Source organism: Littorina saxatilis, linkage group LG8, assembly GCF_037325665.1.
Source record: "Littorina saxatilis isolate snail1 linkage group LG8, US_GU_Lsax_2.0, whole genome shotgun sequence".
Classification (NCBI taxonomy): domain Eukaryota; kingdom Metazoa; phylum Mollusca; class Gastropoda; order Littorinimorpha; family Littorinidae; genus Littorina; species Littorina saxatilis.
Window position 1 is genome coordinate 3761295 of NC_090252.1, and position 11875 is coordinate 3773169.

At 45.0% G+C, this 11875-nt stretch overlaps 1 protein-coding gene across 1 annotated transcript in view; it reads right to left on the reverse strand.

The window, feature by feature from the left end:
• Window positions 1-10868, reverse strand: part of LOC138974470 (multidrug resistance-associated protein 1-like) — a 15527-nt gene extending 4659 nt beyond the window's left edge. The window contains exons 1-13 of the mRNA XM_070347190.1: window positions 10761-10868; window positions 10407-10535; window positions 9929-10054; window positions 8326-8390; window positions 7001-7147; window positions 5598-6134; window positions 4766-4946; window positions 4102-4270; window positions 3808-3855; window positions 2817-2968; window positions 1767-1904; window positions 760-906; window positions 201-285 (exon numbers count right to left, since the gene is read on the reverse strand). Of these exons, the coding sequence (XP_070203291.1) occupies window positions 201-285; window positions 760-906; window positions 1767-1904; window positions 2817-2968; window positions 3808-3855; window positions 4102-4270; window positions 4766-4946; window positions 5598-6134; window positions 7001-7147; window positions 8326-8390; window positions 9929-10054; window positions 10407-10535; window positions 10761-10868 (2032 nt within the window). The remainder of the gene's footprint in view (window positions 1-200; window positions 286-759; window positions 907-1766; window positions 1905-2816; window positions 2969-3807; window positions 3856-4101; window positions 4271-4765; window positions 4947-5597; window positions 6135-7000; window positions 7148-8325; window positions 8391-9928; window positions 10055-10406; window positions 10536-10760) is intronic.
• Between the last annotated feature and the right edge of the window lie 1007 nt (window positions 10869-11875).

The window sequence follows — 11875 nt, forward strand, 5'->3', positions numbered from 1 at the left end:
ATGCCAGACAAAAAGAATTGTCACATTGTCAAAATACCGAACTCCAGCAGCTAACGTTGGTCTCGGCCTCGTGATTTAAGCGCATGCTGGATTTTGTGTTCCATTTGTTGTTCCTTTAGCTACTGCATTCATTATGATTTTAAAGAATACAATTTTGTTTCAACGAATGCCGGTATGCATTTACAATAAATAATACGAACATGCTTTAGGGTCCTTGTTGACATTGTCAGGGTCAAGGTCGCCCCAGTTGAGGAACTTGTTGACACGTGTCAAGGAAACCCCGGCCTGAACACAGGAACATAAATATATATCATTGACACATCACTCCCATCACCAGACACCGCCAAACGAAAGGAGAATGTAAATAATTGCGGTTTTGTTTGGGTGGGGTTTTTTTTTTTTTTTTTGGGGGGGGGGGTGGGAAGGGGGGGGGGGGGGGTCATCCAAGACCGATCTTATTGTCTGTTTTGTTCTTGGCCTGTCTAAAACTATTCACATATTTTTTTTAATGAATACACCTCACACACACACACACATACACACACACACACACACACACACACACATACACACACACACACACACACACACACACACACACACACACACACACATACACACACAGTACCGCAGTGTGATAAAAAAAAGATACCCGGATGACGGCGACGATGACCTGTGGGTTGAGGTTGATACGGGGGACGGAGCGGGGGCGGGGGGGGGGGGGGGGGTGTCGAACAGCAGAATGTACTGCAGTGTTACCTGGATGACGGTTGGGATGACCCGCGGTAACTGGTTGATGGGGGCACGCATGAGGTTGAAGAGAGACAGAGACACGAAGGCCTTGGTGGAGTCCAGGTAGCCCAGCTCTGACGTCAGGATGTACGCCGTGAAGGACGCCAACGTCACCTGCACACGTCATTCGCTTCATTGACGTCATCAATGACAAGTGTATGCATTATTTGCAATCCGACACATATTTGTATCTTGAAAAGCACAGAGTTTAGTGCGGGACGAACGCCGGAACGCGCGCACGCACGCACGCATGCACGCACAAACACATACACAACACACACACACACACACACACACACGTACACACACACTCGCTCTCTCTCTCTCCCTTTCTCTCTCTCTGTCTGTCTGTCTGTCTGTCTGTCTGTCTGTCTGTCTGTCTGTCTGTCTGTCTGTCTGTCTGTCTGTCTGTCTGTCTGTCTCTCTCTCTCTCTCTCTCTCTCTCTCTCTCTCTCTCTCTCTCTCTCTCTCTCTCTCTCTCTCTCTCTCTCTCTCTCCTCAATTTATGTTCACTTGCAGACTGCCCATTTTATGTAGGCTACCTCTCGTAGTTGTGCATTTTACCTCGACTGATCTTTGAGAGGAGCATGACAGCGTCCTCTATTCTGAGGGTGTCTTCTTATGACTCGCCAAGTAAGGTACGAGGGTTCAGACAAAAGTGGAGCAGGCGTTGCGGTAGGCGTGTGTACAACTAGTCAGATATGTTCACAGTCACTCACAAGGTAAGGTACGAGGGTCCACAAACAAATGGAGCAGGCACTGAGGTATGCGTGCATAGAAGTATAGAGGTGTACAGTCACTCACGAGGTAAGGTACGAGGGTCCACAAACAAATGGAGCAGGCACTGAGGTATGCGTGCATAGAAGTATAGAGGTGTACAGTTACTCACGAGGTAAGGTACGAGGGTCCAGACAAAAGTGGAGTAGGCATTGAGGTATGCGTGCATAGAAGTATAGAAATGTACAGTTACTCACGAGGTAAGGTACGAGGGTCCAGACAAAAACGGAGCAGGCATTGAGGTATGCGATCTTCCTGAGGTTGTCGAGCTCCCTGTTCCTGTGGTACAGCACCTTGTCCTGGAACGACGGCTCCCACCCGTACAGCTTCAGCACCTGCAGCACAGACACCGTCATGACATGACACACACTTGTTTGTGTATGTTTGGAAGTGGCCTCTACCTGTACAGCTTCATTGCATACAACAACACAAACTTGAAATTAAAAACATACGACAAAGATTATCATGACATGACACATATTTGTGTTTGTATGTCTGAAGGTGGCTTCTACCTCTACAGCTTCATTTCATACACCAAAGAAACATTAACATTAAAACATACGACAGCGATTGACCCCAGGGCTGAGCTGCGCGACAAAGTTCCCACCAGAACGGGAGCCACCCGCGGTGTTGGATCGGCTAAAACTGAGATGTGTTGTGATTTCAACCAATCAGAACCCGCGGTTTGTTCTCTCCCGTGTGGGTGGCAACAACTTTCGCTTCGTGCACCTTAACCCAACCGGCACGGTTGGCCTAGTGGTAAGGCGTCCGCCCCGTGATGGGGAGGTCGTGGGTTCGAACCCCGGCCGGGTCATACCTAAGACTTTAAAATTAGCAATCTAGTGGCTGCTCCGCCTGGCGTCTGGCATTGTGGGGTTAGTGCTAGGACTGGTTGGTCCGGTGTCAGAATAATGTGACTTGGTGAGACATGAAGCCTGTGCTGCGACTTCTGTCTTGTGTGTGGCGCACGTTATATGTCAAAGCAGCACCGCCCTGATATGGCCCTTCGTGGTCGGCTGGGCGTTAAGCAAACAAACAAACAAACAAACAAACCTCAGTCCAGAAATCGACTTTGCTACTATTGTGTCCGTGATAGCTTCTCGAAACAAGTGTAAAACCATTACATACATTTACGGGACTGCCTTTTTGATGCCAAATTAGGAATAATTATGATGACATGCCGTTAAGATTGATAGAAACGAGGGTTGGGTAATATTATTGTTCACATTACTTCCATTCTGCGTTACCTTAATACCGTTGAGGACTTCCGCCATGAGTTTCAGCCTCTGGTCCTTGATCCTCATGGTGGCGATCTGCAGTTTGCGTTGCTTGCTGACCACCACGAGGTTGACAGGTATCACCAACAGCATCACGCCCAGACCCGCCAGACATGCCGGACCTGTCACCATAGCAACAAGGACCTGTCACCATAGCAACAAAAACCTGTCACCATAGCAACAAGGATGGAAGAGAGATATCACCAACAGCATCACGCCCAGACCCGCCAGACATGCCGGACCTGTCACAATAGCAACAAGAACCTGTCACCATAGCAACACGGATGCAAGAGAGGTATGAAGCAACGTTGTGATCTGCATTTTGCGTTGTTTGCTGCCCGGTTGCAGGTTAATTGCCCCCCAGACAACTGCCTCCTGGACAATTGGCCCCCGGATGATTCCCCTCACATCCCAATGTATGTGTGTTAGTGTAAGTGTAATGGGGGAAGTTTACCCTGGTTCCATACATACGTGTCCTGGTATCACCACCAGCATCACAAAAAGACCTGCCACTACACAAATGAAAAGCTTGAAATAAAGTTGTAAGCTTCAGCATGCATCGTGTGCTTGCCTTCGTGAATCAATTAGGATTTACACTCACCAAGAATGCCACACAGCTGATACATGGCTGTCTTTCATACCCTCGTCACCCCCCCCCCCCCCCCCCCCCCCCCATCACTCACACCCTTCTCCCTCATCAACATATCACGCATATGCGGTTCGTAATTAAGCTCGAAGTCGACTGCGTAAAGATTTCGCGAAGTCTTTTTTTTACCGAAAACTCAGTACCAAACCTTCTTGCAGCCAGCCTTGCAAAGGAAACTTTGCAAAGTAAACTTAACCCAATCAATGTGAGACTCTATACTGACCTAAGATGCCCCACAGCTGGTCCAGGGCGATGGTAAGGGGACCGGACCAGTAAAGTAAACTTCACCCAATCAACTTAAGGCTATATACTGACCTAAGATGCCCCACAGCTGGTCCAGGGCGATGGCGATGGTGAGCGGACCTGACCAGCAAAGTAAACTTCACCCAATCAACTTGAGGCTCTATACTGACCTAAGATGCCCCACAGCTGGTACAGGGCGATGGCGATGGTGAGCGGACCTGACCAGCAAAGTAAACTTCACCAAATCAACTTGAGGCTCTATACTGACCTAAGATGCCCCACAGCTGGTACAGGGCGATGGCGATAGTGAGGGGACCTGACCAGCAAAGTAAACTTCACCAAATCAACTTGAGGCTCTATACTGACCTAAGATGCCCCACAGCTGGTACAGGGCGATGGCGATGGTGAGGGGACCGGACCACGTGAGGTAGAGGAAGGCAGTCACGTCCTGCAGTCTCTGACAGTCTATGGACATCAGGTTGACGATCTCGCCCACTGTGGACTGTCGCCTAGACTCGTTGCTCATCGTCAGGGCCTGTAGGGGGAGGGGGGCAGATAAAGACACGACTAGTTAGAATACTGACAACTGCGGGAACAGAGTGAAAGTCTAAGGGCTTGAAAACCACGAAAACACGCATGCAGGAAAACAAATGGGTAGCTCGTTTCTGGCGCTGCACGCTTTCCCCAGGGAAAGCAGCCTGAGTTTCATTGAGGGAATTCCCTGAGGACAAGAAGATAATTATGTCCAATTAAAAAAATTCAAAACAATCCATCGCACGGGTAGAAGGTTCCAGTCATAAATTTCAATCTTCTATAAAATCATAATATCATTCAAAAAGTTGAAAATCTTGCCAGGGGGTACGCCGCGGACTGTAGAGAACGGCAGTTTGTCCTGCAAACCGAACGGACAGTGTCACGTGGTAAAGTTTGACTCAACAAACCAAAGTATTCACTCTTTCATAACCCTTACAAATCCGACAGAATTATTTCCCAATAAAACATCGTCTATCATGAACTCAACAAGTCTGACCTTCTGGTAGACGGCGGTGATGATGGAGGACTTGACGCGCATGCCCAGTGGCATCATGTTGTGCTGAGTCTGGTGGAAGATGAAGGTGGCGGTGAAGGACGCCACGAAGAAGGAGCAGGCTAGGACGTAGCCCTGCCACTCCGGGCTCGTGTCACGTGCATTCACGTAGTCCAGTAGCGCGCTGTATAGAGTTCAAAGTATAGAGTATAGTTAGTGAAGAAGGAGCAAGCTAGGACGTAGCCGTGCCACTCCGGGCTCGTGTCACGTGCATTCACGTAGTCCAGTAGCGCGCTGTATAGACTTCAGAGTATAAAGTATAGTTAGTGAAGAAGGAGCAAGGTAGGACGTAGCCGTGCCACTCCGGGCTCGTGTCACGTGCATTCACGTAGTCCAGTAGCGCGCTGTGTTAAATAAAGTGTATAGAGTATAGTGTATTTTAAACAGAAGTGGGTAGTATATGAAGTACAGTAATTGAACAACGCAGGGAAACAGGCCAACACATGGTCTTGCCATTCGGGGCTGCTGTCTCGCTGATAGAGCATAGAGTATATAATATAGCTTGAGGAGCATAATAAATAGGGTATAGACTATAGTAGGGGCTTTCAGGTCTCTCTCTCCCTCTCCCCCCCCCCCCCCCCACCCCCTACATCCAGCCTTGTCAGGCCGACACGTATCCGTGTACTGCTGGACTTAGTAGAATAAAATATACAGAGTATGCTACATCAAACACAATGCAAATAGTATATAGTGAGTGAGACAGGAACCGTCGAGACCGCTTTTTGGCGGTGATGAGCGCTTAATGATAACGTTATGTAGATACACTGAAACTTACTTGAGCACCATCGGATTAACAAACTGCAGCAACGTGTACAGAAGCATCAGGAACTGTCCGATGAAGAACGGAAGCCAGTACGTCGCCACGAGCACCCGGAACAAGGACGGATGCACTTTACCGTCGTCCTCACTTGGTGCACTTGCACTGAGCTCCACTTTACTCTTTTTGACTTTGGGAAATGTTCCTCCGTTCGTAGCACTATGACCTTGACCCCGTCTTTGACCTTTAAATGATACTTCTCCGCTTTGACCTTGAACGTCTCCTTGTGTTGACAAAGTTCCGTAGCCGTTCTGATTTGGCTGGTTTATAGTCCTTGTTTTGTGATTCTCTGACGTGACTTCTTTGTCTTTGTTTGTCACAACCTGTTTAGCAGTTCTTCTGGTATGAGATGGAGGGTCGTGTGTTGCTGATGTTGAATCGCGTTGAGCGTCTCTGCGTGTTTGATGGATCTCTGTGTGGTTGTTTAAGAGTGGGGTGTGTTCGTCGTCAGTTTTGTGGTGAGCGCTTTTGGTGAAACTGGCTTTCTTTGGAGAACTAAAAACAAACAACAACGAACACATGTATACGCGTCCTCCTTCAATAAATAAGAACAAAAAGTAACATACAACACAGAAATATATTGTTGACACTAATAATGTACTGGTAGCAACAGTTGACTCTCGTGTGTACAACTGACTATACGTCCCCGCGCGGATGTTCTTTGCTGGCTGTGGTACCTTTTCCTGGCATCTATGTTTTTTTGTATTTTTGTAAAAAAAAAAGAATATTCAGGCTTATAATCATTCGAGTTATATTTATGTTTACTCTTGTCTACCTTTGCCCATTAGCTTTATAAGTTCAAAACAAATTAATAGTTCACAAACAGCATCATTATAAGCAAGCTTAGCACACATACAGACCCACCCCACCCCCCACCCCCACACACACATTCACACACACACACCCACACCCACACACACACACCCACACACACGCACACACACCCACACACACCCACACACCCACACACACACACACCCACACACACACACACACACACACACACACACACACACGAGCAAACAAATGCGCAAGCAAAACAAAATGCGAGAACAAACACATGCGTAAGCAAACAAACAAACAAACAAACAAACAAACAAACAAACAAACAAACAAACAAACAAACAAACAAACAAACAAACAAACAAACAAGCAAACAAACAAACAAACAAACAAACAAACAAACAAACAAACAAACAAACAAACAAACAAACAAACAACAAGTAGACACAGTGACAGAAGCGACCACATTGAATCATTCTGTGATACGATAGTGAGCAGAAAGATACTCCAAGCAAATGCGAGCATGTTTGTGTCATCGAACACCTCACGATAAATTCATGCAAAACAGAAACACTCACATTTTACTGTTGATGTTGTTGACCCTGTCGACCTCTGCCTGCCAGGCGAGTCTGAAGGGCGGCACGATGTTACGGGACTGGTTGACGGGGTCCATGGGGAACAGATCCTTTGACTCCAACGACTTCTTGAACCCCATCGACATCAGTCTGGGTGACACACAACATGAATGTGTTACACTACATCGACATCAGTCTGTACAGCGAACACAACATGAATGTGTTAGGCCCCCCCCAAATAGTCTGTTTACGGTAACCCGACCGACCCTATTTTTTTCGCGCGACCCTAGACTTTTTTTTGGCATTTGGGAGAAGAAAAAATAATAACGTAAAAATATGGTTTTTTGGAAAGAAAAAAAATCCCGACCTACCGACCCTATTTTTTGGGCCTATGTTACCGTAAACAGACCTTTTTTTTTGGCCTTACACTACATCGACATCAGTCTGTGTGACACACAACATGAATGTGTTACACTACATCGACATCAGTCTGTGTGACACAGAACATGAATGTGTTACACTACATCGACATCAGTCTGTGTGACACGGAACATGAATGTGTTACACTACATCGACATCAGTCTGTGTGACACACAACATGAATGTGTTACACTACATCGACATCAGTCTGTGTGGCACAGAACATGAATGTGTTACACTACATCGACATCAGTCTGTGTGGCACAGAACATGAATGTGTTACACTACATCGACATCAGTCTGTGTGGCACAGAACATGAATGTGTTACACTACATCGACATCAGTCTGTGTGGCACAGAACATGAATGTGTTACACTACTTCGACATCAGTCTGTGTGACACAGAACATGAATGTGTTACACTACATCGACATCAGTCTGTGTGGCACAGAACATGAATGTGTTACACTACATCGACATCAGTCTGTGTGGCACAGAACATGAATGTGTTACACCACATCGACATCAGTCTGTGTGACACAGAACATGAATGTGTTACACTACATCGACATCAGTCTGTGTGGCACAGAACATGAATGTGTTACACTACATCGACATCAGTCTGTGTGGCACAGAACATGAATGTGTTACACTACATCGACATCAGTCTGTGTGGCACAGAACATGAATGTGTTACACTACATCGACATCAGTCTGTGTGGCACAGAACATGAATGTGTTACACTACATCGACATCAGTCTGTGCAGCAAGGGAAAACGCATTGCAATACACCGTGCATGTCAGATTCAACGAGTGAAGTACTTAACAAACCAGTACAGACACGAAAACAACTGGTGACAGTCAAAGTGTGCAAACCCAACTTGTATGTAGAAAAGTATGAACTGACCTCTGAGCCCACCAGAAGGTCAGTCGTGACGGGAACGAGGCGTACAGTTCTGGTGACACCTCCTCCTAAATAAAGAAACGTCACAGTATTACATTCACTTTACAACGAAAATTCACAAATAAACAATCGATCACACTTACTATTTCATTTTTCATTTAATGTTTATTACTTTATTGTCCCATCGCTGGGAAATTCGGATCGCTTCCTCCCAGTGGAAAGCTAGCAGCAACATAGTGGCGCTACCCAGGTGTCTGCGTGTTTAGGTGTAATCATCCACCTGCACTTATGGCAGAATGACCGAGGTCTTTTGGAACGTTGTTATTGACAGTCACAAATATATCGACCCAACGGTCTTTAACAAGAACAGACAAACAATTATTCACAACAAACTTAGCTTGATTTAATTTACGGCCGCTTGCTGGTAAACCACAAGCGAATGTATCTATATGTTTGTCTGTGCACTTAAAAGACCGTTGGGTCGATATATTTGTGATTGTATATCGTAATAGTTTGTCAATAACGTTCCAACAAATTACCTTTCTTGTTTTTTATATTTAGTCAAGTTTTGACTAAATATTTTAACATCGAGGGGGAATCGAAACGAGGGTCGTGGTGTATGTGTGTGTGTATGTGTGTGTGTATGTGTGTGTGTGTGTGTGTGCGTGCGTGCGTGTAGAGCGATTCAGACCAAACTACTGGACCGATCTTTATGAAATTTGACATGAGAGTTCCTGGGATTGATATCCCCATACGTTTTTTTCATTTTTTTTTTATAAATGTCTTTGATGACGTCATATCCGGCTTTTCATGAAAGTTGAGGCGGCACTGTCACGCCCTCATTTTTCAACCAAATTGGTTGAAATTTTGGTCAAGTAATTTTCGACGAAGCCCGGACTTCGGTATTGCATTTCAGCTTGGTGGCTTAAAAATTAATTAATGACTTTGGTCATTAAAAATCTGAAAATTGTAAAAAAAAAATAAAAATTTATAAATCGATCCAAATTTACGTTTATCTTATTCTCCATCATTTGCTGATTCCAAAAACATATAAATATGTTATATTCGGATTAAAAACAAGCTCTGAAAATTAAATATATAAAAATTATTTTCAAAATTAAATTGTCGAAATCAATTTAAAAACACTTTCATCTTATTCCTTGTCGGTTCCTGATTCCAAAAACATATAGATATGATATGTTTGGATTAAAAACACGCTCAGAAAGTTAAAACAAAGAGAGGTACAGAAAAGCGTGCTATCCTTCTTAGCGCAACTACTACCCCGCTCTTCTGGTCAATTTCACTGCCTTTGCCATGAGCGGTGGACTGACGATGCTACGAGTATACGGTCTTGCTGAAAAATGGCATTGCGTTCAGTTTCATTCTGTGAGTTCGACAGCTACTTGACTAAATATTGTATTTTCGCCTTACGCGACTTGTTTTTATTAAGACAGTCACTGTTTTCACGGCAGGGACTGTGGCTTTAATTGTTCACATTCCAGTTCTTAAACGTACCAAGTCCAACGTTCGATATGCTGAGCGCTAGTTTTTGCTACGTTTTTTCTGGAATGATTTAGGAATCTGAATATTAAAATGTCCCATTTACCTGTCCAAGGGCCTGGTAACCATGGCGATGTTGGGCCTCAGAGAAGAACTGGAGAACCAACATGATGATGGTGACGGTGAATTCCAGACACAGCAGTGAAAACCTGAAGATGTCGTCGTCATGGCCCTGCAATAACAACATTGCGCATTTTCGATATAGCTAGTATTACCATGGTGACACACGTGGTCATGATAGACTTACGCGTACATCAGAGAGAGAGAGAGAGAGAGAGAGATGATAAGAGAGAGAGAGAAAGAGAGAGAGAGAGAGAGAGAGAGAGAGAGAGAGAGAGAGAGAGAGAGAGAGAATAGTGGGTATGTTTTTTGTTTAGAAATGCATGTTTTAGATTTTGTGTACAAGTGTTTAGACAATTATAATGGCAATTCAAAACAATAATCTCTAGTGTATGGTGGCTTTAAGTTTAAAGGACCTATTTTAGAACAATGTGTCATGTGATGATATACAAGTGCTTCATTACCTTCTGTATAATACCAGAGTAGAAGGGGATGATGTCACTCAGTGACGTCAGAAGCCAGAAGATGAACTGCACCCCTGACGTCACAAGCCCGCGTCGTCTTTCGAGGACGCACAGTAGCCCAGCATACAACTGAAAACAACACAAACCAATACAACTTAACAATCCTTGTCCGATTAGCAAATGCAAGTTAAGTTGGTTTTTTACTATTTTGCGGTCACCCAAACATTGTATCTCTGGTAACATTATGGTGCTTTTCAAACTGATTTAGGCCCCTATATGTGTTTGGATTAGATCTAGCAAGAAACGAATAAATACATCGGCATGTATGCCAATAGATGAACATATGTTGTTCGCCATTCGCTGTCGAAGATGACCAAGACTCAGGATTTGCTTGAACGTCTGCTGTGGTGGATCTGTAAGTGGCAGATGAGGCCTATCCAGGCCAGGGATCATCTCCCACATGTGGCGCACACACGGGTAGCCAGAAACGAATACGTAACTTGACATATATCCTAACAGACGGACACACACACGAACCGCAATGCACACCAATTTACTGACGGGCAGTGACACAGATAAGGAGAATAGTAAACAAACAGACAGACACATTAAAATTGTTACTTACACATGTTACTGTCCGAAGGGCATCAGCGACGTAGAGTGACGTGGCAGTATGTGATTGGTCAGGCAAACTGGCTGTCTTGATAAGGGAGACCACGCACAGCAGACACAGTGCCAAGGGAAGGAACTGAAAAGAATGGTATTTTGAGTGAATCGCATGGGCCCCTATACATCTGCCAGACAAAGAGTAATAATACGACGATAAATTGTTAAAACTGAAATCTGAATAGAACTGTTCTTCCTTTTTTGAACCAACCAAGCAAACGTACAATCAGCCAGGCAAGAAATTAATAAGCAAGCCGATTTAAATTAAAAAGAATTAGCATGCGCATCTGCCCCACGAGTACAGGTCTCTGAGTCTGCTGGTAATGCACGAACATACCTCTCCCAGTCTGTATGTCGGTCTTTCTATCGGTATGTCTGTCTGTCTGTCTGTCTGTATCTCTCTCTCTCTCTCTCTCTCTCTCTCTCTCTCTCTCTCTCTCTCTCTCTGTATGTATGTCTGTATGTCTGTCTGTCTGTCTGTCGCTCTCTCTCTCTAACTCTCTCTCTCTATCTCTAACTATCTCTCTCTCTCTTTAACTCTTTCTCTCTCTAATTCTCTCTCTCTAACTCTCTCTCTGTCTCTCTCTCACTCTATTTTGCTGGCGTTCACCCCCCCCCCCTCCCCTTTTCTCTTATACACACACAACTACACATAAATCCGCCTAACCCAAACCCTAATTATGCAAAACTCACGGTTTTGGCAGAGTTAAGCCCCGTGACCTGCCCCGGAAGTTTGACAGTCACGTGTGTGAGGTAGGGGAGGTAAGCGAGGGAGATAACCCACAGAAATCCGCACGGCACCC